The sequence below is a fragment of the Alosa alosa genome, chromosome 14 (assembly GCF_017589495.1).
Source record: "Alosa alosa isolate M-15738 ecotype Scorff River chromosome 14, AALO_Geno_1.1, whole genome shotgun sequence".
Lineage (NCBI taxonomy): Eukaryota > Metazoa > Chordata > Actinopteri > Clupeiformes > Clupeidae > Alosa > Alosa alosa.
The window spans coordinates 11,976,158-12,001,470 of NC_063202.1; the positions used below are offsets into that span (position 1 = coordinate 11,976,158).

The 25,313-nt window shown below is 41.9% G+C and overlaps 2 protein-coding genes and 2 long non-coding RNA genes across 7 annotated transcripts in view; 1 reads left to right on the forward strand and 3 right to left on the reverse strand.

Annotated features, from left to right (window-relative positions):
- Positions 1 to 6,376: 6,376 nt before the first annotated feature.
- Positions 6,377 to 8,353, reverse strand: LOC125307471. Of its 2 annotated transcripts, none has more exons than XR_007195724.1 (3): positions 8,309 to 8,353; positions 7,023 to 7,167; positions 6,377 to 6,837 (listed from the first exon to the last, which is right to left on the reverse strand). It is a non-coding gene; the product is annotated as an uncharacterized LOC125307471 (long non-coding RNA). The 2 variants fall into 2 exon arrangements; XR_007195725.1 differs by lacking the exon at positions 8,309 to 8,353 and adding an exon at positions 7,455 to 7,464.
- Positions 8,354 to 8,983: 630 nt separating this feature from the next.
- LOC125307470 lies at positions 8,984 to 16,572 on the reverse strand. Its single transcript, XR_007195723.1, has 4 exons — positions 16,086 to 16,572; positions 14,560 to 14,703; positions 10,494 to 10,830; positions 8,984 to 9,658 (listed from the first exon to the last, which is right to left on the reverse strand). It is a non-coding gene; the product is annotated as an uncharacterized LOC125307470 (long non-coding RNA).
- A 456-nt stretch (positions 16,573 to 17,028) lies between these two features.
- Positions 17,029 to 22,847, reverse strand: grhpra (glyoxylate reductase/hydroxypyruvate reductase a). The gene is made up of 9 exons (XM_048263467.1): positions 22,541 to 22,847; positions 22,072 to 22,202; positions 21,692 to 21,764; positions 21,346 to 21,462; positions 20,981 to 21,069; positions 19,564 to 19,665; positions 18,639 to 18,774; positions 18,421 to 18,551; positions 17,029 to 17,712 (listed from the first exon to the last, which is right to left on the reverse strand). The coding sequence occupies exons 1-9, from the start codon at positions 22,624 to 22,626 to the stop codon at positions 17,591 to 17,593; spliced, it is 987 nt and encodes a 328-aa protein (XP_048119424.1). The 5' UTR covers positions 22,627 to 22,847; the 3' UTR covers positions 17,029 to 17,590.
- A 530-nt stretch (positions 22,848 to 23,377) lies between these two features.
- Positions 23,378 to 25,313, forward strand: part of LOC125307456 (cytochrome c oxidase assembly protein COX18, mitochondrial) — a 17,712-nt gene continuing 15,776 nt past the window's right edge. The window contains exons 1-2 of one of the 3 annotated variants that reach the window (XM_048263463.1): positions 23,378 to 23,459; positions 25,297 to 25,313. The exon at positions 25,297 to 25,313 is cut by the window's right edge and continues 361 nt beyond it. In XM_048263463.1, coding sequence (XP_048119420.1) covers positions 23,433 to 23,459; positions 25,297 to 25,313 — 44 coding nt within the window. In that variant the 5' untranslated portion in view covers positions 23,378 to 23,432. Of the gene's footprint in view, positions 23,460 to 24,642; positions 24,762 to 25,296 lie in introns of those variants that run through there. The other 2 variants (XM_048263464.1, XM_048263465.1) reach the window with 2 other exon arrangements.

Consider the following 25,313-nt stretch of genomic DNA (forward strand, 5'->3'; position numbering starts at 1 on the left):
TCTATCATTGGTTATCAATTTAATTGTTGTGTGTATTTGAGTTCTGTGTCTGCTTTCTGTCTTTGTCGGATTGTGATGCCTGTTTCCTAAGAGTAAGTGTATTACTGTAATGAGTATTTCTGCATGAGTGTTCATGCTAGAGTATTACAGTATTATTAAGAGTATTTCTGCATGAGTGTTGATGCTAAGGTATTAGAGTATTATTCTGAGTATTTCTGCATGAGTTCTGATGCTATTGAGCCACTATGTTTCTGTTTGAGTAAAAGTCTGGATTGATTGATTAAAGTAAGTTGTTCTGCAATGAGGAAGTGGCTAAATGATAGTTCTTAAAACTCAATGAGTGATGTGTACTACTTTAATTATGCTTTCTGAAACTAATGTTACATGTCACCATTACTGGCTACTTGGACGTGTAGATGTCAATAACCCACTCAAATGGGAGGAGTTTCTAAGTGTCAACCTCTCAAAAGCTTCTTTTCAGCTGCAGAACCCTAATTAATCTCACTATTCCTCATTTCAAGTTAACATCAAGTCACATTTCAAGTTAACATCAAGTCACATTACAAGTCACATTTCAAGTTGTAAGTCAAGCCAGGCTTACTGACATACTGTCTAGGGTATGTACGTGAAATATCTTCTCGTAAAGAAGCGTAAGATTCAGAAAATGCCAGGCCATGCAGACTTACCATACGTCACTCTTAAGTGTACCCCTTGTGAGTTTTGGGGGGTTATGTAGTGGTTGCCAGATTATGTAGTGTTTTCTTTATTTTCTGTGCTTAATCTTTTGCTACATGTTGTGTTATGTTTTCTATTAAATCATTTTGTTCATTTTGCACTGGGGGGGTTAGGGTTATGTAGTTGGTGGCAGATTTTGACTTTTTTCTACAGTAAATGTATGTCCTACGGCCTATATGTCATTTTGCATTGGATCTTTCAACATATTCTGAAACGACACTCTCTCCTCTTTCCAAGGACACCCCACTTTGTATTTATAGTATGTATTTGGGAAATTGCAGAATTTCAGCACTAGAACAGCAACACACATCTCAGAAAGAATTTTGCAACGGATGTGTCACCACATTCTGAAGCTACACTCTCTCCTCTTTCCAATGACACCTCACTTGTGAAATTCTATCGTGGAAAATGGCCTTTTTTGCCCTTTAAATATATATTATTTATTTGGGAAATTGCAGAATTTCAGCACTAGAACAGCCACACACATCTCAGGAAGCATTTTGCAACGGATGTTTCAACACAGTCTGAAACTACACTCTCTCCTCTTTCCAATGACACCTCACTTGTAAAATTCTATCGTGGAAATGTGACCTTTCCACCCCTTAGAACATATAATATGTATTTGTGAAATTGCAGAATTTCAGCACTAGAACAGTGACACACATCTCATAAAGAATTTTGCAACGGATGTTTCACCACATCCTGAAACTAAACTCTCTCCTCTTTCCACTGACACCTCACTTGTGAAATTCTATCGTGGAAAATGGTCTTTTTTGCCCTTTGAATTTATAGTATGTATTTGGGAAATTGCAGAATTCCAGCACTTGAACAGCGACAGACATCCCATAATGCATTTTGCATAAGGTGTTTTAACACATTCTGAATCTATACTCTCTCCTCTTTCCAATGACACCCCACTTGTGAAATTCTATCGTGGAAAATGGCATTTCTAGCCCCTTTGAATATATAGTATGTATTTGGGAAATTGTAGCATTTCAGCACTAGAACAGCGACACACATCCCATAATGCATTTTGCATAAGATGTTTCACCACATTCTGAAACTACACTCGCTCTTCTTTCCAATGACAACCCCCATGTGAAACCCCCATCGTATAAAATGGCTTTTTTTTTTCGATTAGAACTCCAATGGCCTATTTCTCTCATTGCAGTTTTTATACACTAAAATTGGTCTCTATTGGGCAAGACTGATTTGTTGCAAACAATTCCACCATATATGAATAGTTGAGTGTGTCCTCTTCCAATGACATCCCACATGAGCAATTCCATTCAAGAAAATAGGCTTTTTTAATTTCAAAATCCACAAGCTATTATTCTGATTGTGGCTTTCAACACTACATTTTCTCCCTATCACTCAAGTCATTTGGCACATTTCGTTCATTTTGGGGGCCAAGCAGTGAAGCTGCGAAGCATCATTACTGTTTCTACCTTTTCTTATTGGGGGTCAGTAGCAAAGCCCAATTGTATATTTACACTTTCCTATTATTCGGGACCAAGCAGTGTAGGCACCCATTGTGTTTGTACATTTTCCTATTATTGGGGGCCAAGCATCAAAGCTGCAAGGCACCCACTGTGTTTATATGTTTTCCCATCCTAAGAACACACAATAAATGTGGAGTCTTTTTACCACTGTGGGGGCACTATAATCACAGGATGTAGGCTCATATATCAGCAATGCTTTCGCGGCCAAACTTGATAAGATATGGACTTAGGACCCCCATCAACACACAATATATTTGGTGACCCACTAGGATACTTTACAAATGAGCTCATATCTTGACAATGCTTTCTTGTACCGAAACCAGACTTGGTTCCTGGATTCGCCACACAATAATGTTGGTGATGTTTGGTCACTAGGGATAGATTAGATTAGATTGGACTCAACTTTATTGTGCAGAGTACAAAGTCAACTAAATTCAGACACTGCTACCTCACCCCTCACTCTCAGTGCAACATGCACCTCCACCATCAAAGGCTGATGCACCCCTCCCCCACAACGTGATCATGAACAATGTGACTACACTAACGCTGTTCACCAGCCACCAGTCTACAGCCACCAAATACCCCTCATCCCCCCCTCCTCTGGACAAGGGGAAGAGTGCTGTGAGTATCATGTTCCTTGACTTCTCCAGTGCTTTTAATACCATCCAACCCCTCAGACTGGGTGAAAAACTCCTGCAGATGATTGGATGCTCACCTGGTATCCTGGATTGCAGACTACCTGATAGAGCGGCCACAATTCGTCAGACTGAAGAACTGCCTCTCCGACACCGTGATCAACAGCACTGGAGCTCCACAGGGAGCAGTGCTCTCTTCAGTCCTGTTCAACCTGTACATGTCTGACTTCTGCTACAACACAGAGTCATGCCACATGCAGAAATTTTCAGACGATACTGCAATTATGGGGTGTATCAGGGATGGGCAGGAGGAGGAATACAGGAGCCTGGTAAAGGACTTTGTGCAATGTCCGGAGGTCTAAGCTCTGCTCCCAGTTACCATTGAGGGGGTCAATGTGGAGGTGGTAAGCACTTACAAGTATCTGGGGATACATCTGGACAATACACTGGACTGGTCAGTCAACACTGAAGCACTCACAAAAAATATGAACACATTTCCCCCATCCTAGCATCTTTACACTGGCTACCTATTAAAAGTCTCATTGACTTAAAAATATTACTTCTAACATACAAAGCCATAAATGGCTGGGCACCTATATTAAAGATCTTTAGGTACCATATTACCCACCTAGACTGCTACGATCACAGAATACTGGACTTCTTGTAATCCCAACAGTAGGAGGCAGAGCTTTCTGCTACAGCACACCCCTCCTCTAGAATTAACTCTCTCCATCAATTTGATTAGCAGACACCCTCCCTATTTTCAAGTCTAGACTTAAAACATACATCTTTAGTGCCTCCAATAGTTAGGTATGGTGTAGTGTGGAACTTCACCCACCTCAGGGTTTTTATTGGAATGGACCACCTCTGCTGTGTCCTCAAGTGACTGGCGCCCTAGTCATGCGTGTCATGGTGGCAACTGACCATACCTGCGTTGGTGCTGACTACCCTTCACCATGCCTTAGGTATGCTGCCATAGCATAGCGCTGTCATGGACTTTTGATATGTCACGCCGTACAAATCTGCTTCTTTCTCTCTCTCAACTCCCCCTCTTACCTGTTGTCTTTGTCTTGCCATTCAACTCCCTCTTCTCTCCTTCTCTCTCTCTCTCAACTCTCCCTCTCTTGCCTTTTGTCTCTATAGTATAACACTATATAATACCATTGATATACTTAATACTAACCATCATGACTTATAGTAATACCTACTATGTATCTCTCTTTCTTCCCTCTTACCTCACTTGTGAGATAAACTATTACCAGTCATCAGCCATCCTTGTGTTTGGCCCTCATCGCACCTGAAGTCCCATCCCTATGACTGCCCTATGTGATGACCCTGTGCTCCTTCAGGCCTTTTCCTGTCAGTGCACGGGCAGGGCTGGGCCTGGTTAGGCAAATACCCTCATTTATTACACCTATGGTTAAGGTGGGGCTATATAAGGGGTTCCCTATCTTTCTGATTAGGCATTTTTCTTACTTCTTGCAGGCACTCACTTTGATTCTCTCACACTTAACTTTGCTCTCTCCCCTCTATTTCTAACTCTACCTCTCTTTCTCTTTCTTTCTCTTTAGGAGAGATACACGCACGCCACCACTCCCATTCAATCCCTAGACATTTTGCTATTGGTAACCTTGTGCTTTACTTTAATAAATTAATATATTTGGTTTGAACCTTGTTGTCCGTGTCCCTCTTTATGTTTCGGTCTGGGAACGAGCTGGCCGTAACATCTACCATTGCCTATTGCAGTCCCCTTGTCTGGATTCCTGGCCCGTGCAGCCTAGCTACCCAGTACTTGACATATGACAATTCCTAATCCCTATGGACAATACATGCCCTACATTGGACTATTTGAATTTTCTGACACTAAATAGGATTCATGCATACATCGTACTGGTTATGTAACCATCTTACCTTTTTGTAACATACCTCAGGTTATTGTGTTCTATTTTGTACACCTAACTAACCTATTCATTTATTATGATACAGTACAGACCTTACTGCCCTGTAACTGACCCTAGGCAGATGGGTTTCTTCCTATATGTAGCTCCAATTCTAGGGAGTTTTTCCTCGTCCCTGTTACTCATGGGCACTCTCTGAATGTTTAACACTCTGTTAAGTGCCATGAGACATGAGTAATGTTTTGGCGCTCTATAAGTGACATTAAATTGAAGTTGAAATTTAAATTATTCACTGCACCACATTATACTGATTGCTTACACTTTTATTTTCCAAATCCAACTCCACTCCCTTTTGTTAAGTTCTATTAATTTAATAAATCTAATATATGGTTTGTTGTCATCGGGATGCTGTTGGTAAAATATTACATACCAAAGTGAAACATGAAATCCATGAGAATCATACAGGGTTTAAGTACAGCAAAGCATAGATTTTCATACAGTAATAGTGGCAAAGTCAGAAATCATCCAGGCTACCTTAATCAATGACACAAATGGCTGTTGACGCAAAACAGACAACAACAAGTGATATCAACACTGGCGCCTTACATTATCCATGTTCAGAAGAACAGCACAGATGTTATACAGGGTCGTGACGCAGACATAGAATCATACTCGAAGCTGGTGTCACACTCCACCTCAGTCCCATTGATGAGAATGGGGCTGTGTATGCTAACGCATACTTGGTGTGAGAGCTAGGGACCAAATCCTGAGGATGTACATACAATATTATGTTGACTTGTGACCACTATGGGGGTTCTAGAGTTATAGAAATGAGCTCATCTCTCAGCAACGTATCAAAACTAAACTAGGTATGAGAGGTTATGTGGTGTAAGGGGGAGGGGGTTTATCAGTGTGAGTGGGTGTGTGTGTGTTGCCATGACAGCTCCTGCTCAACTGCTTGGCCCCCAAATATAGCTGCAGAGCTGCAAATTTAGAGAGAAATGGACAAAATTCAAGAGCTGTGAAGCTTTTGGAAAGTTTTCACCTTGGTCTGTTGGTGGCACTACAGTGCACATGATAAAGTCTTGTAAATTGATGGGTGGGGCCTTACCTTTTGCCTTAATCCACTGATCAAGTTTGAGTTTGATAGATCAAAGCATTGCACAGCTATTTGCATTAATACTGTTGAAACATTGATGGATTTTGACCAGTTGGTGGTCCTAGATATTTGAGGTTTTGGGGGCTGTAACTTTGTGAAATTGGTCAGTGGCCTGAGTAGAATAAGTGTGCAAAGTTTGAGCATTTTACTATGTACATTTGTATGTGCTGCCATGGACTCTCATGGCACTAGAAAGAAGCATAATAACAAATCCTACTAGCCCTATAGGGTCCCTACGCAGCTTCAATGCTTGGCCCCCAATAAGACAAGGTAGAAACACTACTGGGCCCCAAAAATGACAGAAATGTGGCAAATGACTTTTAAGTGATAGGGACCAAATGTAGTGCTGAAAATGTATAATCAGAAAAATAGGCCAGAATAAATTTCATTCTCTAAAAGCTATAGAGTAGAAATGGGTTTTGAAAATATTTAGAGAACGGGCTAGTCTAATATGTGGGGTGGGGTTTATTCCAGAGTTTGGGGGTAGTAGCAGCAAAAGCATTTACATTTAGTTTTGAGAACAGTCAGCAGTCAGAGATTTCTTACAGGGAGTATTTATGTAATAGGTCAGAGAGATAGCTGGGGGCTTGACCATTCAAGCATTTAAAGGTCATTAGCAAAATCTTTACAAAATCTTACAGAGGTAATCATGATTACTGTAAATCACTCAGGTGTGAAGTCACTGACCAGAGCAGAGCTCCATCAGTCTGGAGTTGTGAGTTGTCCAGTCACATCCCCCCTCATCAGGAGAGTCTGGTTATCTGAACTGAGATCAACATCAGCTTCACACAGAGGCCTCCCATCCAGAGACCAGCTGAACTGAGGACTGTCTCCATTGGAGGAGCACCTTACACTCCTCTCCCCATTGGCTGAGCAGCTGATTGACAGGTCCACATCAGACACGGGAGCTGAGGAAAGAAGGATTATGCAAATGCATGGAATGACCAAGAGCTTAAAAGTAAAGGTACCGGTAGTATAATTACTTTAGAATAGCCTAGGCCCCAAATTAACTTCAGTGATCTACTGTGTGATGTCTCACTGATTTTCATGATGTTAAATCTGTTATCATCAGAGGTGAAATGGAGTGATTTACCTTCTATAATCAGCTGTACTGTGTGATCTCCCACTGTTTTCCCTGTTGCCTCCTCAGTGATCTCTACTCTGTATGTTCCTGCGTCTCTCCTCTCTGCAGGGTTGACATGCAGCATCCTGAGTAGCATTACACATGGAGTCCAGACCTGCATTAAGAGAGGAGATTCATTCTCATCATTTGAACACATCAGTATGAATGAGCTTTATTAGTTGTTTTGTGTTAAACTGCCCTGTGTGTGTGATGGTGTTTAGCAAACAGGCAGAGTGCCTAGTCACATCAGAAGTTCTACATTACTAGAAATCTCACTGTATATCAGTAGAAACAGCAGACTGCCATTAAAAATCTCACTGTAGAACAGGTAGAAACAGCACACTACCGTTATAAATCTCACTGTATATCAGGTATCAAAATCAGGTGTAAATCAGGACTTACTTGACTCAAGATGCTACCCAACTTCTGGTTCAGGCAATAGTCATCTCACGACTCGACTACTGCAATGCCCTCCTGACAGGTCTCCCAGCCTGCGCGGCGGTGAAACCACTTCAGATGATCCAGAACGCGGGGGCACGCCTGGTCTACAACCAACCCAAAAGGGCACATGTTACCCCGCTGCTCATCCAGCTACACTGGCTACCTATGGCGGCCCGCATCAAATTCAAGTCTCTAACGCTTGCCTACAAAGTAGTCTCCGGTTCTGCTCCCACCTACTTGAATGCCCTCATACAGACTTACACTACCTCCAGACCTCTGCTCCTCTGGATCGAACGGCGTCTAGCTCTACCACACCGCACGCCAAGCCAATCCAAACTTTTCTCATCTGTTGTTCCTCGTTGGTGGAGCACACTGCCAGTTCCTACAAGGGCAGGGACATCCTTTTCCACTTTCAAAAACTCCTGAAGACCCAGCTCTTTAGAGAACATCTACTCTCATAGCAACACTTACAACAAGTCTTACTGATCCTAGCACTCACCAGCCGCTTTTAAACTGACAAGTAACTGTTAAAAACAGCACTCACCGACGACTTATTCTTACTGTACTCTAATGTTTTTTTTAAACTGTCCTAAAATTGTGAGAATTGTTCTAACACTTACTGTTTACCATGTTGTTAGTCGCTTTGGTTAAAAAGCGTCAGCCAAATGTAATGTAATGTAATGTAATGTAATGTAAAAGGTAGAAACAGCAGACTGCCATTAAAAATCTCACTGTAGAACAGGTAGAAACAGCACACTACCGTTATAAATCTCACTGTATATCAGGTATCAAAATCAGGTGTAAATCAGACTTACTTGACTCAAGATGCTACCCAACTTCTGGTTCAGGCAATAGTCATCTCACGACTCGACTACTGCAATGCCCTCCTGACAGGTCTCCCAGCCTGCGCAGTGAAACCACTTCAGATGATCCAGAACGCCAAGGGGCGCACGCCTGGTCTACAACCAACCCAAAAGGGCACATGTTACCCCGCTGCTCATCCAGCTACACTGGCTACCTATGGCGCCCCAGATCAAATTCAAGTCTCTAACGCTTGCCTACAAAGTAGTCTCCGGTTCTGCTCCCACCTACTTGAATGCCCTCATACAGACTTACACTACCTCTCCAGACCGCTGGCCCTCTGACGAACGACGCCTAGCTCTACCACCGCACGCTCAAGCCAATCCAAACTTTTCTCATCTGTTGTTCCTCGTTGGTGGAGCACACTGCCAGTTCCTACAAGGGCAGGGACATCCTTTTCCACTTTCAAAAACTCCTGAAGACCCAGCTCTTTAGAGAACATCTACTCTCATAGCAACACTTTACAACAAGTCTTACTGATCCTAGCACTCACCAGCCGTTTTAAACTGACAAGTAACTGTTAAAAACAGCACTCACCGACGCACTTATTCTTACTGTACTCTAATGTTTTTTTTTAAACTGTCCTAAAATTGTGAGAATTGTTCTAACACTTACTGTTTACCATGTTGTTAGTCGCTTTGGTTAAAAAAGCGTCAGCCAAATGTAATGTAATGTAATGTAATGTAAAAAGGTAGAAACAGCACACTACCGTTAGAAATATCACTGTATAACAGGTAGAAACAGCACACTACCGTTATAAATCTCACTGTGTATCAGGTAAAAACAGCACACTACTGTAAGCTGTGATGGATGGTTGGCATCCTTCAATATGTAGAATCACATAAAGATCTCTATTGGATGACTGTAGCTTAAACATTCACACAAAACGTGATTGTGATACGTAGCCTTAGAGAGGGGGTCATCATTGGTATATTTGAACATACACACATTCACACACACACACACACTGATGTAAACTCTGATGGTGTGGTCCTTATTTGTGCAGGAGGGTAGTGGTTGGGTCTTGCTGACGCTGCTGATGTTGTTTCTGGCTGAACAGGTGAGATTCCCCTGAGTTCACTCCAGGAGATCTGTGCTGCAACCAGGACTTGACTCTGGTGTTTCAGCTGAGGTACTATTGGTCAGATCAGACTCTGGTGTTTCAGCTGAAGTTGAGGTTTCATTTAGAGGCCTCCCATCCGGAGACCAGCTGTACTGAGGACTGTCCCCATTGGAGGAGCACATCGCCCTCCTCTCCCCATAGGCTGAGCAGGTGATTGAAAGGTCCACATCAGACACGGGAGCTGGAGAAGGGGAGGAACCACAGTGAGGATCAGAATGTAGTTATGCACATGACCATGTTTGTTCAGGGTGTCCACCAGAGACCAGGGTCCCTACCCCAGACTGCTCCCTTAACCCACATCACAGGACTGGCTGAGATCACAGTCTGGATTTTCTCCTTCTCTGGCCACTCCATGGTGGATCAAGTGACCACATGTTATGAGAGCAGGAGTGTCCCTCTCCACCTTCTCTCCAACCCCAACACTACATGTCCCTAGTGAAACTGTACAATTCATTCAACACAACAGCTTATTCTCAGACACAACAACAATAAAACCTATTAATGACTGAATAATGTATTTATCTCGACACTCATTTGACCCTGGTTTTCATTTTGTGATCATGTGGATACAACACTGGTTGGAGAGAGTAAACGACACATTAAGAGTGCAGATTTTGTATGGGTCATGAAAGGATTCAAATTACATGAAAATAAAACACATGAACATAAAATGACATGAACATGTTCTGTGAAAATGGGATCAAATCAGGATCAGCTCAGAGTTGCTCAAAGACAAACCCCTCCGTACTGCTGAGTTCATATCCTGTATCTGTGTGTTCACACTTGAGGCTTGGTGGGGGAAGACAGCTCACACTCTCTGCGTTTACTTACAGCCATTAGAGTCTGATTAGTGAACTTACTAATGTCTAACAGAGCAGATGAGGATATTAACTTTCAATCATCCACTGCACTGTGTCCTTATAGACCCCTTTGAGATCCTCACTAAACCCCTCTGTGTTACAGTGCAGGAGATGTTACATCTGTTATCACATCAGAGGAGAGATGAAGTCATTTACCTTCTATGGTCAGCTGCACTGTGTAATATCCCACTGATTTCCCGTCTTTATCAGTGATCTCCACTCTGTATGTTCCTGTGTCTCTCCTCTCTGCAGGGTTGATAATCATGGTCCCGTTATTAGGAACAAACTGCCACCTCTGGAGGACTGATGGGGTGTTGAACTCTTTATAGAACACTGACTTGGATCTTCTTAATATAAAATCAGCTGCACTAGACATAATAATAGAGCTTCAGTTCATGTCCTCTGGTGTCCCTCATCAGCTGCAGGTACACAGGTCCTCCCAGAGCCCCATAACATGCAGCATCCTGAGTAGCATCACACATGGAGTCCAGACCTGCATTAAGAGAGGAGATTCATTCTCATCATTTGAACACATCAGTATGAATGAGCTTTATTAGTTATTTTGTGTTAAACTGCCCTGTGTGTGTGATGGTGTTTAGCAAACAGGCAGAGTGCCTAGTCACATCAGAGTTCTACATTACTAGAAATCTCACTGTATATTAGGTAGAAACAGCACACTACCATTAAAAAGCTCACTGTATATCAGGTAGAAACAGCACACTACTATTAGAAAGCTCACTGCACTGTAAAAAAGGAAAAGTCAGGGCTGTCTATCAAACCATATTATGTTACAATTACATAAAGCAGTCTATAGTTTTGAATGAAACACAACTTAATTGTGTTCAAATAGTCATTCAAATTGAGTAGTCAATTTTTCTAATTGAATTATGTAAGGTAAGTGTATATAGGAAAAAAGGATGTCACAGTTACATTGATGTTGCGATACTAAGTACATCTGAATGCCTACTCTCAGTACATGCTGCCTGTATAACACAATGACATTGAAATTACCTTAATATTTCATGTAAACTTAACTTAAACAATTTCATTGGAATTACTTGATCAAATTGAGTAACCACAGCATGAATCAATTTTGTGAATTGAAAATGTGAATTTTCAGTGTATACAACCAACAGCAATAGCATCTTCTAGAAAACTACATCTAACCTATTTTACAAATACACACACACACACACACACACACACACACCATAAGTCGATGTAAACAGTAGGACAAGTCCAGTAAAAGCTTTCATCTGTGGAAGCAACACACATATCCTGGTGAATACTCTCTTTTACACTGACACACACAGGCAAGTCGGTCTCTGGAACGTTCAAATGAGCCCAGAATTGTGTACACCCAGAGAAAGAGAGAGAGAGAGAGAGAGAAGAGGAAGTTTGACACGTGTGCGTATGCATTAGTAAAACAAATTGAAATGAAAACGGCCACACACTTTATAGAAGTAATCGTTATTATTTATCGTCATTATTAAAATATGTTTTACACACAGTATATTTATAACCATTAACCAGAAGTCATTGCAAGCGCCTCTTGATTAATCACCCACTATGTGGATACTGTTTTTAGAATTGATTTAGATTAAGTGTAATTCTGTAAGTATAATTTGTATTTTAGTATATTCTTTATCTTCTACTGTCCTTATTGCTTAGTTATGTTATTTATATTATATACTTTTAATTACTTTTTTCTGCTGTTAGTGAATGTGTGTGTGATGTCTGTATGCCACTGAGACCTTGAATTTCCCCTTGGGGATCAATAAAGTATCTATCTATCTATCTATCTATCTATTAGATGATCAGATGATTTACAGTTCTATGTAATATGTCATGTTTCATGTTTTTGTGTTTCATACAGTGATGCAGGTCTACTGCAGTGAATAGGCTAAATACAACTTTGATCATTTTTATAGCCTACTACTGTATAGTTAACTTTGGCCTTGGTGCCCGGACATGTAGCCTATGTACCCCCCACCAAATATGCCCAACTGAAGGCCAAGTGGCCTTGCCCCAAGAATGGTCCAATCCTGGTTACAACTGTATAATGCTGACTTGAAAGCTGCTAAAAAATCTGCCGTTCATAAGATAGTAAGTAGGTAAGTGATGGGAATGCAACTGAACAGTGTGCCCACGGTTCAGTATGTATCAACGGTTTTTGGGCCACGATAACGGTACGGTTCCGGTATTTTAATATAAAAAAATCCCCCCACAGAGTTAAACAATTAACTATACTTTGCCTATAGACAAAAAAGGCAGGGTGACTGACTAGGCCTAGTTTTCAATCGCTTTGTGCGACTCTCAGTGGAGAGAGCTGAGCTGATGTGGCCTGATGATGTTACTGATGGTGTGAAGATAACAATAAAGAACGCACATCCAAACTGTAAAGTTGGCTGCTGGACGAAAAGGGCAATATAAAATTAGTTAAGAAAGTCCGCTACACAAATAGCTCCAAATATAATTTAATGTGACGTTTCGGGTGTCTGATGCAGGGCTAACACCCGAAACGTGACATTAAATTATATTTGGAGCTATTGGTGTAGCGGACTTTCTTCACTCACTGATGGTGTAAAGCGCATTGAACTGCCTTGGTAAGAAATGTATATATGATTGCCTTGATTTGCCTTGCCTTGCCTAAATGTGTATTGAGGGGATTGCCTTGCCTTGCCGTAATGTGTATCAAGGGGACATAATCGCCTTGCCTTGCCTAAATGTGTATGGAGGGGACATTACAGTATAACTGATATTATTGAATATAACCGACTATGTACACATTTTTCCATTGTGACGGAATCCTAAGACAGTAACCAAATACAACTGCTAATGTGACTCTTCAGCTTTTATTATTAACCTATCTGGGAGATATTAAGCGTGTTCTTGGTGCGGTTTTGTTAGTTTATCTATAAGGACGAGGCGAAGCTACTGGCCGATTTCGATGAAACATGGAAAGAAGGTGGGCCTGGAGGAACTCATTAAACTTAAAAAGCCATCCGATGTGTAATTTCACTTTAGATACATTTGAGACATGTGTCTTGGCAGCTGTTACGCCCGGCTCACGGCACAACCACAAAAGAGGCTGACAACAGATTCCAATTTTAAATAAATTATATTTATTTAAACTAGAATAAAGGAAATGTCTAGGGGGTGGAACTTACTTGTGTGTGGATGCGTGTCAGTCATGTGCAGGTGAGTGGAAGTGGTTTGCAGTGCGGTGTGTCAAAAAGATGTCTAGGAACGTTGGGAGAGAGAGAGAGCGATTCAAGGGATGGAATGGCGATGACATGACTTATATGCCTACACCGGCGCCAGGTGAGGTCAATCTCCCTTAATTGGTCTCCCCACTGCAGGCTGGCAACCTGCCCGACCGTGTGGCCACCATGGGAAACTGCAGGCGGCCCGTAGGGGGAGCAGAGGCTGGGCCGGGCAATAGCGACATCATTATAGTAGCGTCCACTCCAGTCCACTGCATTGTATTGCTTGTGGGCTGTAGGCCTACTTTGTTTGTTTAAACTTTACGTTCTTCAGCTTGTACCGAAATCCTAAATGTTCCCTCATAGTGGATATGAAAGACAGAGGCACCACTTTAAAAGTTGTTTCTCTGTTTTGTCCATTCACGTTTCTTAAACTCACCTATTGGTGCTTTGCTACATTAGCAGGGAAATGCTGATTGGTGCTGATCGGTGCTTTGCTACATTAGCAGGTAACTGCTGATCGGTGCTTTGCTACATTAGCAGGTAAGTGCTGATAGGTGCAGAGGTGTCAGGGCCCATGCACTGGATCTGGTACATAATATAACCGCCGCTCAGTCCTGCATGTTCTCTCAACAGATAATAAATAAAAATTGTTTATGATTTCCCTCCATCTTCTACTCCTGCAATTTAGTATGTGCATGCGTATAGGACAACCCTGCCTGTGCTTTGTCCTTTTTGCATTTATGTCTTTCACTAGTCTTGCTGGGCTGGGTTAATGCGGCTCCTTAAGGCCAACATACCACAACAATTTTGTCATCTTGGGCGCAAAAGTTGCCGAGTTATTTGGCGGAAAGTGTCATGCACCCGGTGGTACACAACAGAAAGTGCATTTCTTGAAACAATGTGTACAAACTGCACTACACAGTGCATAGGCTGCAAAAGCATGAAACTCGCTCAGCTTTACCAAGCACAAATCACACACACATAAAGACACACACACACACACACACTCTGACCTAACTTATGATAGTGGCCATATGGCTTTGGGTGGATATGTGACTCCCTGGTCAGTAGTAGAGTCTCCTCCTCTAAATCTCATTGGATGATCCATGGACTGGTCACTCTTCATGGACACACAGCTGGGTATAGGGGAGTCTGGCCTAAGAGACATTTACAAATGACAGTGACACACAACACACACACACACACACACACACAGTTACAGGTTTGCCTTCAGATTTACCAAGGACACAACATAGGAACATACAGACACACACATGTACACTTACACATACTCACACACACACAAACAAACACAAGCACGCTTAAAATAAGTACATACACACACACATGCGCACATACACACACAAATACACACACGCACACACACAGACGCGCGCACACACACACACGGACACACACACATACACTAGGGGTGTGCATACAAATAATTTCTAATATTCTAATAACCTTCACTAGACTGTGAGTTCCGTCTCCAGCAATGCAATGCAATAACAGTCCTTCATTAGACTGTGAGTTCCGTCTCCAGTAATGCAATGCAATAACAGTCCTTCACTAGACTCTGAATTCCGTGGTCTCTTTTTATTTCCTGTTGATATCTCTGCATTGTGTAGGCTACACTCACAAACATATTACACAAACAGAACAAAGAAACTGGAAAATGTCTCATATCCACTGTTTATTGTGACTGCAAGACTCTAACTTAATTAACGGGACACCAGGCAACGTTTTCGTGTTAATTAATCATCTTCGTAAGTCGGTATATGGTTAAATGACTCATTACAGGGCGAATGAAGGCTCTCTCGCCCGCCCCTACTGCCTGTAGGAAGAATATCCCACTTGCAAGTTCGGTGTATCCTACCCACCGAACTTCAGTCTCACAAAGTTTCAGACATAGCGAGAAGCAAGATCAGTTTACATCCTGCATCTCCAGCACAGAGGCAGGCTAACGAAACGCTAGAGATTGTTGCAAACGTGTGTATAATGGCAGAGCTTGCGAATAAGCAGTGAAAACCCTTGATGGAAGATGCAAAGAAAAGGAAAAGAGCTTCAGACCGAGCGAGGGCTCGCACACGTATCGACACATACAGACTATAGGGGGAGCTTCGTAGAGAAAAAGCATCAGGCTTGCCTGGTATCCCTTTAACAGTGAAGTGGTACCAGAACTTCTACCATATCGTGACATCTATGCTATGCCAGGCTATCTTATGCTAAATTATGATATATGCTAATTATGTGAGTTTTAGAAAAACGGAATAGGGATATTAATGTTCAAATAGTACATCTTCAACAGTTTATCCGATTATTCCACTATCCGTGCAAACCCCTAACACACACAAAAATATGCTTACACACAAACAAGTACACATACACAGGCTTACAGTGCATGCCTTTGATGAATTTAGCATTTTCGTTTAGTCTTTCAATAAAGAACATAATGTCTGTCACTTAGAGATCACTGCAATGTTCTGACCAAACTGATGATAGTGGCCACATGGCTTTGGGTGGATATGTGACTCACTGGTCAGTAGTAGGGTCTCCTTCTCCAAATCTCATTGGATGATCCATGGACTGGTCACTCTTCATGGACACAGCTGGGTACAGGGGAGTCTGGCCTCTTCTGTTACCTAATAGAAATATACAAATGGCAATTACAGGTTTGCCTTCAGATTTACCATGCACACACACACAGTTACAGGTTTGCCTTCAGATTTACCATGCACACACACAGAGTTACAGGTTTGCCTTCAGATTTACCAAGCACACAACACACACAGTTACAGGTTTGCCTTCAGATTTACCAAGCACAGAACATACACACTCATGTAAGCTTGCACACACACTCACACATACAGAAACACACACACACAGGCACACTTACACACAAATTAAGTACACATGCTTGCGCACACACATAGGGGTTAAAGTGGGGGGGAACGGGGAGGAACGCAGTTCCACCACCTCAGATAAATGAATACATATTCTTTCATATCAAAGATATAGCGTGATGATTTTGTTAAAATAAATGGGGAGTTAATTTTTCGCGTGTACAGAGGTGACCAAAAAGGTAGCAATTCTTGTCCAAAAAGTATTGCTACACCACAATACTCAATATGTTGTCCAACGGTGAGTCATTTTTCCCTGTTGCACCGACACTGGATTTCAGGGTTCCCCCACCTGCCATCTCCCACTTTAACCACTGTACACACACACACACACTAGCGGTGTGCATACAAATAATTTCTAATATTCGAATAACCAGCAGTGTTATTCAGATATTATTCATTTGTTTATTTTCTTCGCTGACAGAGCAGATCAGAGGTAGCAACGTTGACAGCACCACTGACTCATCAGCATTCAGTTTGCTCGACATGACATTCGCGAAACAATCCCTCGACTAAGAGATTTCGGTTGCACTTTTTAGAATCTTGCTGTACAATGAAACTGAGAGAAAGATATCATGATTAAATGTTTTGAAAATATTTTATTTAAGCTCTACAAATAAACAGTAAGTGCAGAGGGGAGTGACCACTGGCACAAGGAGTGTTGTGGATGCTGCTGCATTATGTGTGTATCTTCAAGTTCTTTACGGTTAGTTCTTTAAGGGTTAGTAAATTCCCAGTCTCGTATCCAGTAGGTCACTGTGAGTGGCTCTTATGCACATGCTCCCATGTTTTCATCACAGCAGGAACAGAAATTAACATGGATGGATGGTAGTGCTTCTTATGAAATCAACATCAACAACAAACATCCTCAAAATCAACAATGTAAGATGTCACCACTTTGTGCAAATACACTATTAAGGCCCATATCAAGAGATCTATAATATTGGCTATGAACCATTGTTAGCTTTAGTTCTTAGTTTAATTTCTAGATATGTTCAAGTTCAAGTTAAAGAATTATCTTTCCAAAAGATGTGTTCTAAACAGACCCTTATATCGAGGTCCAGACATTCAGGTTTGCCTCAGCAAACAGATGGCACTGTTTTGACTGGCCAGAGGCCAGATGAAGGTATAGCAGCAGACACTAGATCTTCAGTTCGGTGGGCATGGCAGCGCCCGTAAGACCTGCTAGTAGGTTATTGGCGGTCAGTTCTGCCATGATGCCCCGGGTGGCATAAGTGGCACTCCCAACGTGAGGCAGGATCACTTGTGGGAGCAAGAAGAGAGAGAATACATAAATATTAATGATAACACAGTAGCACACACACACACATCAGTGTTTTCAGATAGAACCATGATAACGATATAGAGCATATGTTTGTTGCTGTTGTTGTTTTTTGAGTGTGTGTGTGTGTGAGAGAGAGAGTGTTGTTTTGGGTGTTGGGGGGTAATGGGTAAAACTGAATGTGTAAAACATAATCCTTCACAAACTTCAGGGGGTGATGATCAAGGAAGGAGGCTCTTGATAACGATGCTGATTTAACAGCATTTAGATTAAACGTAATGTAGCATTTAGATTAAACGTAATGTAGTGCAGGTAATGAAGTGCAGGTTGATGTAGGGCAGGTTATGTAGTGCAGGTTGATGTAGGGCAGGTTAATGGAGGGCAGGTTAATGGAGGGCAGGTAATGGAGGGCAGGTAATGGAGGGCAGGTAATGGAGGGCAGGTAATGGAGGGCAGGTTATGGAGGGCAGGTAATGGAGGGCAGGTTATGGAGGGCAGGTAATGTAGTGCAGGAAATGGAGGGCAGGAAATGTAGTGCAGGTTGATTAGGGGCAGGAAATGGAGGGCAGGTAATGTAGGGCAGGTTGATTAGGGGCAGGAAATGGAGGGCAGGTAATGTAGGGCAGGTTGATTAGGGGCAGGTAATGTAGGGCAGGTAATGTAGGGCAGGTTGACGGAGGGCTTCTTACCGCAGTTGTTAAGGGTCAGTAAGGGGTGATCAGTGGGCAGCGGCTCAGGTGTGGTCACATCCAGACCAGCTGCAGCAATCGTCCCACTGGAGAGAGCGTCATAAAGGTCCTCCTGATTCACCACTGCACCTCTAGGGGGCGCACAAAAACCTTTAAAACCCACAAGCCACAACCAAATCACTGATGAGTCTACTGCCCTATCGGAGTTTGCCCGTCACCTGCTGGTGTTGATGAAGACGGCGGTCTTCTTCATCTTGCTGAAAAAGGCTTTGTCACACAGGCCTTGTGTGTCCGGAGTTAGGGAACATGAGACAACGACGAAATCACTCTGCGCCACCAAAGCGTCCAAAGGCACTGATAACAGGAAAGGCAGACGGACTGTGACCATGGTGTTTAAATGCATACACACGTACACATTCATGCGCATATATGTAAACTATAGCATCACCATCCTCTGACATGGTTTCCTATTTCCTTAAACTACTTCCTCTCCTTTCATTACCTTTCCTTTTCTGAAATGCAATGGTCTTATGGCCTGCGCAGATTACACAATTTCAGCCCCATTTTGCAGCGATTTTGTCGTAGCCGTCAAATTTCCAATTAAACTACATGATCGTAATGTGGCTAATCTCCCGACCAAGATGCAGCAATAACTTATGTGTCTATGATCACCTATGACATGGTCAATCGTAAAAGACTATCACTGAAGACAAAAAATCATGCAATCTGCACAGGCCATAGGCTCTATGCAAGGATTTTGGATTCACTTGTACTGGCATATCAACTTCCTGTTTGTTAAAACATTGAGAAATATGGCTTTTTTCTATAATCATTGTCTTCAGGACCTCATCTCATGGTAATACAGACCGACTTTGTAAACATGTTGCGTACCACTCCCTTAGGAAAAGGGTTTAAAATGTTCTTAACCTTAAGCAACTGATGTTACTGAACTGGTTAGATAACTTTAGCTATATTGTTCAATTAATAGTCTACTATATTAAAACTGACAGGCTAGTAATCTGTCATTTTCTGTCATAGCCTACTGTGTACAGTGTAAACAGGAAGTTGATTGCACAGTAGGGAGTCCTGCATAGAGTCCATTACTGTGCTTGATGTTCCCAACTGAATCATTTTCCAGCTTACCAAATTCTCCCTCCACTTCTTTGGCCTCTGGCTTGGCCCCTCTGCCAGTGTACAGCAGCTTCTTCACCCCAAAGGGCATCAGACGTTTGGCTATGGCCAAGCCTTCACAACAAGACAACACAGCACTGTCAATCACACTGACAACCAGTCTGACATAACTAAGGGTTGATTCAGCCTTACACTTGCTACAAAATATTAATCAGCCATTCGCTTTATTCATGCGGCGGCCCTGTGTAAACCAAAAGGAGGCTATGGGGTACACTGACTATATCATTAACGCATTCTCGCCACCTACTGGCCAATGCATAAAACATAACAATCGTATGGTTTACATACCCTATAGCCTCGTTTTGGTTTACAGTGGCCGCCGTGTGATTAAGGTGAATATCTAAAGTAGCTAAAGGTATCCAATGCAGTTCTGGTTGTTGTTGTTGTGGTTGTTTTGCTACTGGGCTCCCCCTACAGTTGCAGAATATTTTACAATTAACAATTTTTTACAAATTACTCATGGTTATGGTACACTCATGGTTAACACCATAAATAACACTCTTAATACCACTAATGGTTAACACCATAAATAACACGAACACACCATAAATAATCAAGGCTTGCAGCCTTCCCCCTGGACAGAGTACATGGGCAGCCGTGGCCTACTGGTTAGCGCTTCGGACTTGTAACCAGAGGATTGCCGGTTAAAACCCCGACCAGTAGGAATGGCTGAAGTGCCCTTGAGCAAGGCACCTAACCCCTCACTGCTCCCCAAGCGCCGCTGTAGCAGGCAGCTCACTGCGTCGGGATTAGTGTGTGCTTCACCTAACTGTGTGTTCACTGTGTACTGAGTGTGTTTCACTAATTCACGGATTGGGATAAATTAAGAGACCCAATATCCCTCATGGGATCAAAAGAGTATACATGCGGATTTGTTTACAAACTGGCAAAGGTGATTTTGCGAAGAGCCATCTTAACTGACAAGGTAATATTACACAATTTCATACAAATAGTGAGTTTTTGCACAATTGCTGTAAAGCAATTTGTGATTCTCCAGGTCGGGGGAGATAAGAGTGAAGTTGCAAGGCTGGTTCTCTAAAATGACTTTGAAGCAGTTATATTACAGCAGGACAGTAGTTACACTAGGATCTGTTATATTGCAGTAGAATAGTGGTTACACTAGGATCTGTTATATTACAGTAGTTACACTAGGATCTGTTATATATGAGAAGAGTTACACTAGGATCTGTTATATTAAAGTAGGATAATAGTTACACTAGGATCTGTTATATATGAGAGTAGTTACACTAGGATCTGTTATATTACAGTAGGATAGTTACAGTAAGAGTTATATTACAGTAGGTATCTTGCATAGGATGCCTGTAAAATGATGAAAACACATTTACAGAAGGCTAGTTGCAACTCTTACCTATGCGGCCCAGTCCAATGACTCCCACTGTGGAGCCTGATAGGCCATATCCACACAGCCACAGAGGCTTCCACGTGCTCCAGCCCCCACTGGAGAAGGAAGAGACACAGAGGAGGTCAGAACTACCCAGGCACACAGACACCCAGGCCCCCAAACACACAGGCCTTTTCCAAAACTAGTTACTTCGCCCTTCCTCGGCTTCAGTTAGGAGACAGAGAGGAGTCCCTATACTGTTGGCCCCTGTGATGGGATGGATGGGATGTGATGGGATGGATGTGATGTGATGTGGTGGGATATGATGGGATGGATGTGATGTGTGATGTGGTGGGATGGATGTGATGGATGCATAAGATGTAGGCGCTGACCTTTTGACCTCGTTCACACCCTCTGGCAACCGACGGGCAGTAGCCAGGAGCAGAGCAACGGTGAGCTCAGCTGTGGCATCAGTGAGAACATCTGGAGTGTAGCCAACTCGAATCCCACTGTAGCACATGAGTTGCTATGATATTAGAGTTTGTATCATCAACCTACTCATAGCTGTGTAGCAAAGCAAAGTTAATTTCTGATGGTATTGCACTAGTTTACTCTCTAAAAAATCATAACTAGTTCAAATGCAGGTTGAGTTGAGATATCCGTTGAGATGCACATGCAGTATCACAGAGCATGCATTGTCAGTGCATACGCAGTTCACATACAGGAGCAGGACCTCACCGTTTCTTGATCTCATCAATAGAGAGATGATCAAATCCCACGGACATGGTACTAATCACCTTCAAGTTGGGACCTGCATGACATGACAACAACGTTGACCCTCAATTTTGTTATTGTCAATTATTCACTTGGCAGTTTTCAATTTATGTTGTCAAAACCTACTCTGTCAACTGGACCAATCATTGCCAATCATTGCTCAATTATTAATTCAAGATAATTCAGCACAACAACTACCCATCGGTTTTAAAGACATAAAAAAATGATATATGCCCTACCCGCAGCATCAACAACCTAGGGTTAATGCATCAATCAAAATAATAACCCAGCACAGCAACCCAGCGGTTTTAAAGACATAGGCCAAAATAAGATGTTTGCCCAACCTGCAGCATCAAGAACTTCCGCATCAATCCGGTCAGAGAGGAGACAGACGAGGCCGTGCGCACCGGACACACCGTTTAGAAGTTCAGCTCGGGGCACTGGCTCGTCAGAGTCCCACACGGAGAGGTTACACCTGGTTGCCATGGCAAAAAGGGAACACATGAAATCGTGGAGGGACGAAAGCACACGTTGCAAATACGCAACATGTTTAAAATGACAAAGTGTACATGCCTTGCTGCCAAGTAATTTATCCTAAAGAAGGTCAAACAGGTAGACATAGATAGATATGCTCAGTGCGAGTCGTTCAGAGTGGAACTCCTGAGTGTCCAGTGTCATTGAACTGTAAACGTGTGCATTGATAACTGTAAAATTGCAGGCCACACTATTTGCTTACTCCACTGCGAGCAAGCAATGCGCAATGCCTAGATAATACGCAAAGGTTGCAAAAGAAGGGAAAACAAAATTGCATACATTCCTGCTTGTTTAAGTATTTTCACCCCCTCCTGTGGAATACGCCTGGTAACGAACACCTTCATGAGTTGCTGTGCACCCTGCATTCTGCAAAACGCTCAATCTCAATGATAGCGCAAATAAAACGGATAACGAAGTACAAACTTGGTGCCTTTCCCAGCCGCACCGTGCAAGGGCAGACAGGTTCTTAGTCGAAAAGGTCAAGCTAATGATAGTGTGCAACAACCGCACCAGAAGAGCCTGGGAAGATAAAAACTATTAATCGAAGTCCCTAGTTTGACTAGTCCCCATTCGCATGACGTGTCAGGTGATCTGTTGGCGCATTGGAATGACGTCAGAGTGTTGAAAATAGTTCAAGTTTAAGTTTATTGTCATGTTCTCATAAAAAGGATCTATCAGTAATTAAATATATTATATGCTCAAGAGCCAGCTCAACTTAATGAATTTAAGTGCTGCCTTTAAAGGTCCTGAATAGTTGGTAACTTGTAATGTGCTGCGCTGACCTGACCACTCTTTGCGGTCATGGGCAGTGCTGTTACCATACCATGCTGTGATGTTGCCAGTCAGGATATGAAAGGCTGCATAAATAAATACAGTGATGCAATGAGAAGAATGATTATTTTTTCATTGTAATTTTGTATTATTATTATTATTATTATTATTATTATTATTATTTGAATGTTATTATTTATTACAGATTTATTTGACCCCCTTTCGATTGAATATCCAAAGGTTTTTGCAACACGCTACACACTCCTGTACAGTAGGTGGCAGTATGCAACAAAATAACGACGTAATCTGCCAATAAACTAAAGAAGAAGAAGAGTGTGCTGTTTTGCAGTTCCGTGGAGCTAGCGACAGTAAGCTACAGTACGCGACAATAGCGGGCAATATGGCGGCGAAAAGCGTCAAAATAAAGGTACAGACGAATGATCAGATAAACCAGGTTAAAATTCGGTTTTCAGAGTATTGTTCAAAGGTTTACACGAAATGTAAACATGTTGCTGAAACTTAGCCTATGTAAATGCATGTGCAAATGTTGTAATTGTAGCAGAATTGTCTTGCTAACATCCTCCACATTCTGGAGAGGTCTATGCAAGGCAAGACAAACCAGAGCCCGTCTATGGACATTCTCTGGATAAACGTCTCCATCTTCTGATGTAGGCTACTATTAAAAGAGAGGGGAACAAAAACAAACATAGAAAAAGGGGATAATAATGTACTATACATCGATTTAAAGTTAATGTTTTTATACAATTATACTTTGCATTAATATAATTGTGGAAGGATTACCTTTTTCATTAACAAGACCTATAACAAGAATAATACTTTTATCAAATAACACTTAGTTCAAACTTAGGGTGGTAGGCTAAAATGGACTCCTTGTACTTTCAGAATAGATATTTATGCCAAATTCGTTTTTATAGGTATATGCCATACTAACTCTGTACGGACTCATATAGCCTACCCTAGGCCTGTCATACTATACACAATAGCCTACTATTGAACTTTAAATTGTGTGGCTATGGAAACAATAAGTTGTGCATATTTAAAAGGGGGTAAAATGGACTCCTTATAACATATACTTTCAGAATACACATAGATATTTATACCAAGTTCACCTTTGTAGTACCAGGCAATACCAAGTCTGTACCAAGTCTAGGCCTTCTATTGACACACACTGTTGAACTTCAAATTGTGTGGCTGTGAAAACAATAAGTTGTGCATATGTAAAAAGGGGGTGATATGGAATCCTTATAACATGTACTTTCAGAATATATATAGATATTTATGCCCAGTTCGCCTTTGTAGGTACCAGGCCATACTAAGTGTGTACCGAGTCATATACTATGTCTGCCAGTGACATACACTGTTGAACTTCAAATTGTGTGGCTGTGAAAACAATAAGTTGTGCATATGTAAAAGTGGGGTGAAATGAAATCCTTATAACATTTGCTTTCAGAATATATATAGATATTTATATTGTATATGGCCTTTTCATTGAAAAAGTAATGAATATGTTCTGACTTTTATTTTGAAGGATTCGCGAATGGCGGCCATATTGGAATTTTCTTTACTGTCGCTAGTTTCACACTACTCTGTTTAGCTACTGTCTGTGGTGTTTTGGGTCTCATTGATTCCATGCTTTTTCATTGACGTGTAGGAATATTGTGTTTCTAACGAAGTTTGTGTTGGCACGGTAAGAATATCGTTTTGACAGGTAATTTCAGTACGAACGTGATCCAGAACAAGAGCCCAGTTCATATTTCGAGGTTGTATCCCTCTGATCTCAAAAGAACTGCTCTTTCGAGATGAGCAAGTCTATCCACATATTTGCCTACGAGTTACCATTTCATTTGGTGAGCTCTCTAGATCTTATTCAAACTGCTCATCAGGAACGGTCTTTCAAAATAATTGTAACATCGGAATAACAAAATAACAATTATTTGTATAGGCTCCCCAGTTTGGCGTTAGGCTACTCCTTGGGTTATTTGGCTATTTTGACAGGCGGAAAATCAGATCAAATGGGAACGCTACACACGTTGCCACTAGGTGGCGTAGCCGGTCTGTTCATGCTGGGACACCTATTATTCCATGCAGAGCAGTCAGAGGCTGTGTTTAAGTGATGGTGTAGTGTTAGTAAGAGTGTCAGTATGTGTGTGTGTGTGAGGGAGAGAGAGAGAGAGAGAAAAAAAGTATTGTCAAATGACTCCCATGTGTGTGTTTCTGTGTCTGTGTGTGTGTCTGGTGTGCAGATTGTGTCCAGGATGCT

What these genes read in the sequence shown, in the direction of transcription:
- grhpra (XM_048263467.1), bottom strand. Translation starts at nt 22,626, where the DNA reads ATGCAGGGTGCACAGCAACTCATGAAGGTGTTCGTTACCAGGCGTATT. An exon ending in ATACTTAAACAAGCAGGAAT is followed by an intron (nt 22,203 to 22,540) that starts GTATGCAATTTT and finishes CATGGCAACCAG; the next exon opens with GTGTAACCTCTCCGTGTGGG. An exon ending in ATTGATGAGATCAAGAAACG is followed by an intron (nt 21,463 to 21,691) that starts GTGAGGTCCTGC and finishes CATGTGCTACAG; the next exon opens with TGGGATTCGAGTTGGCTACA.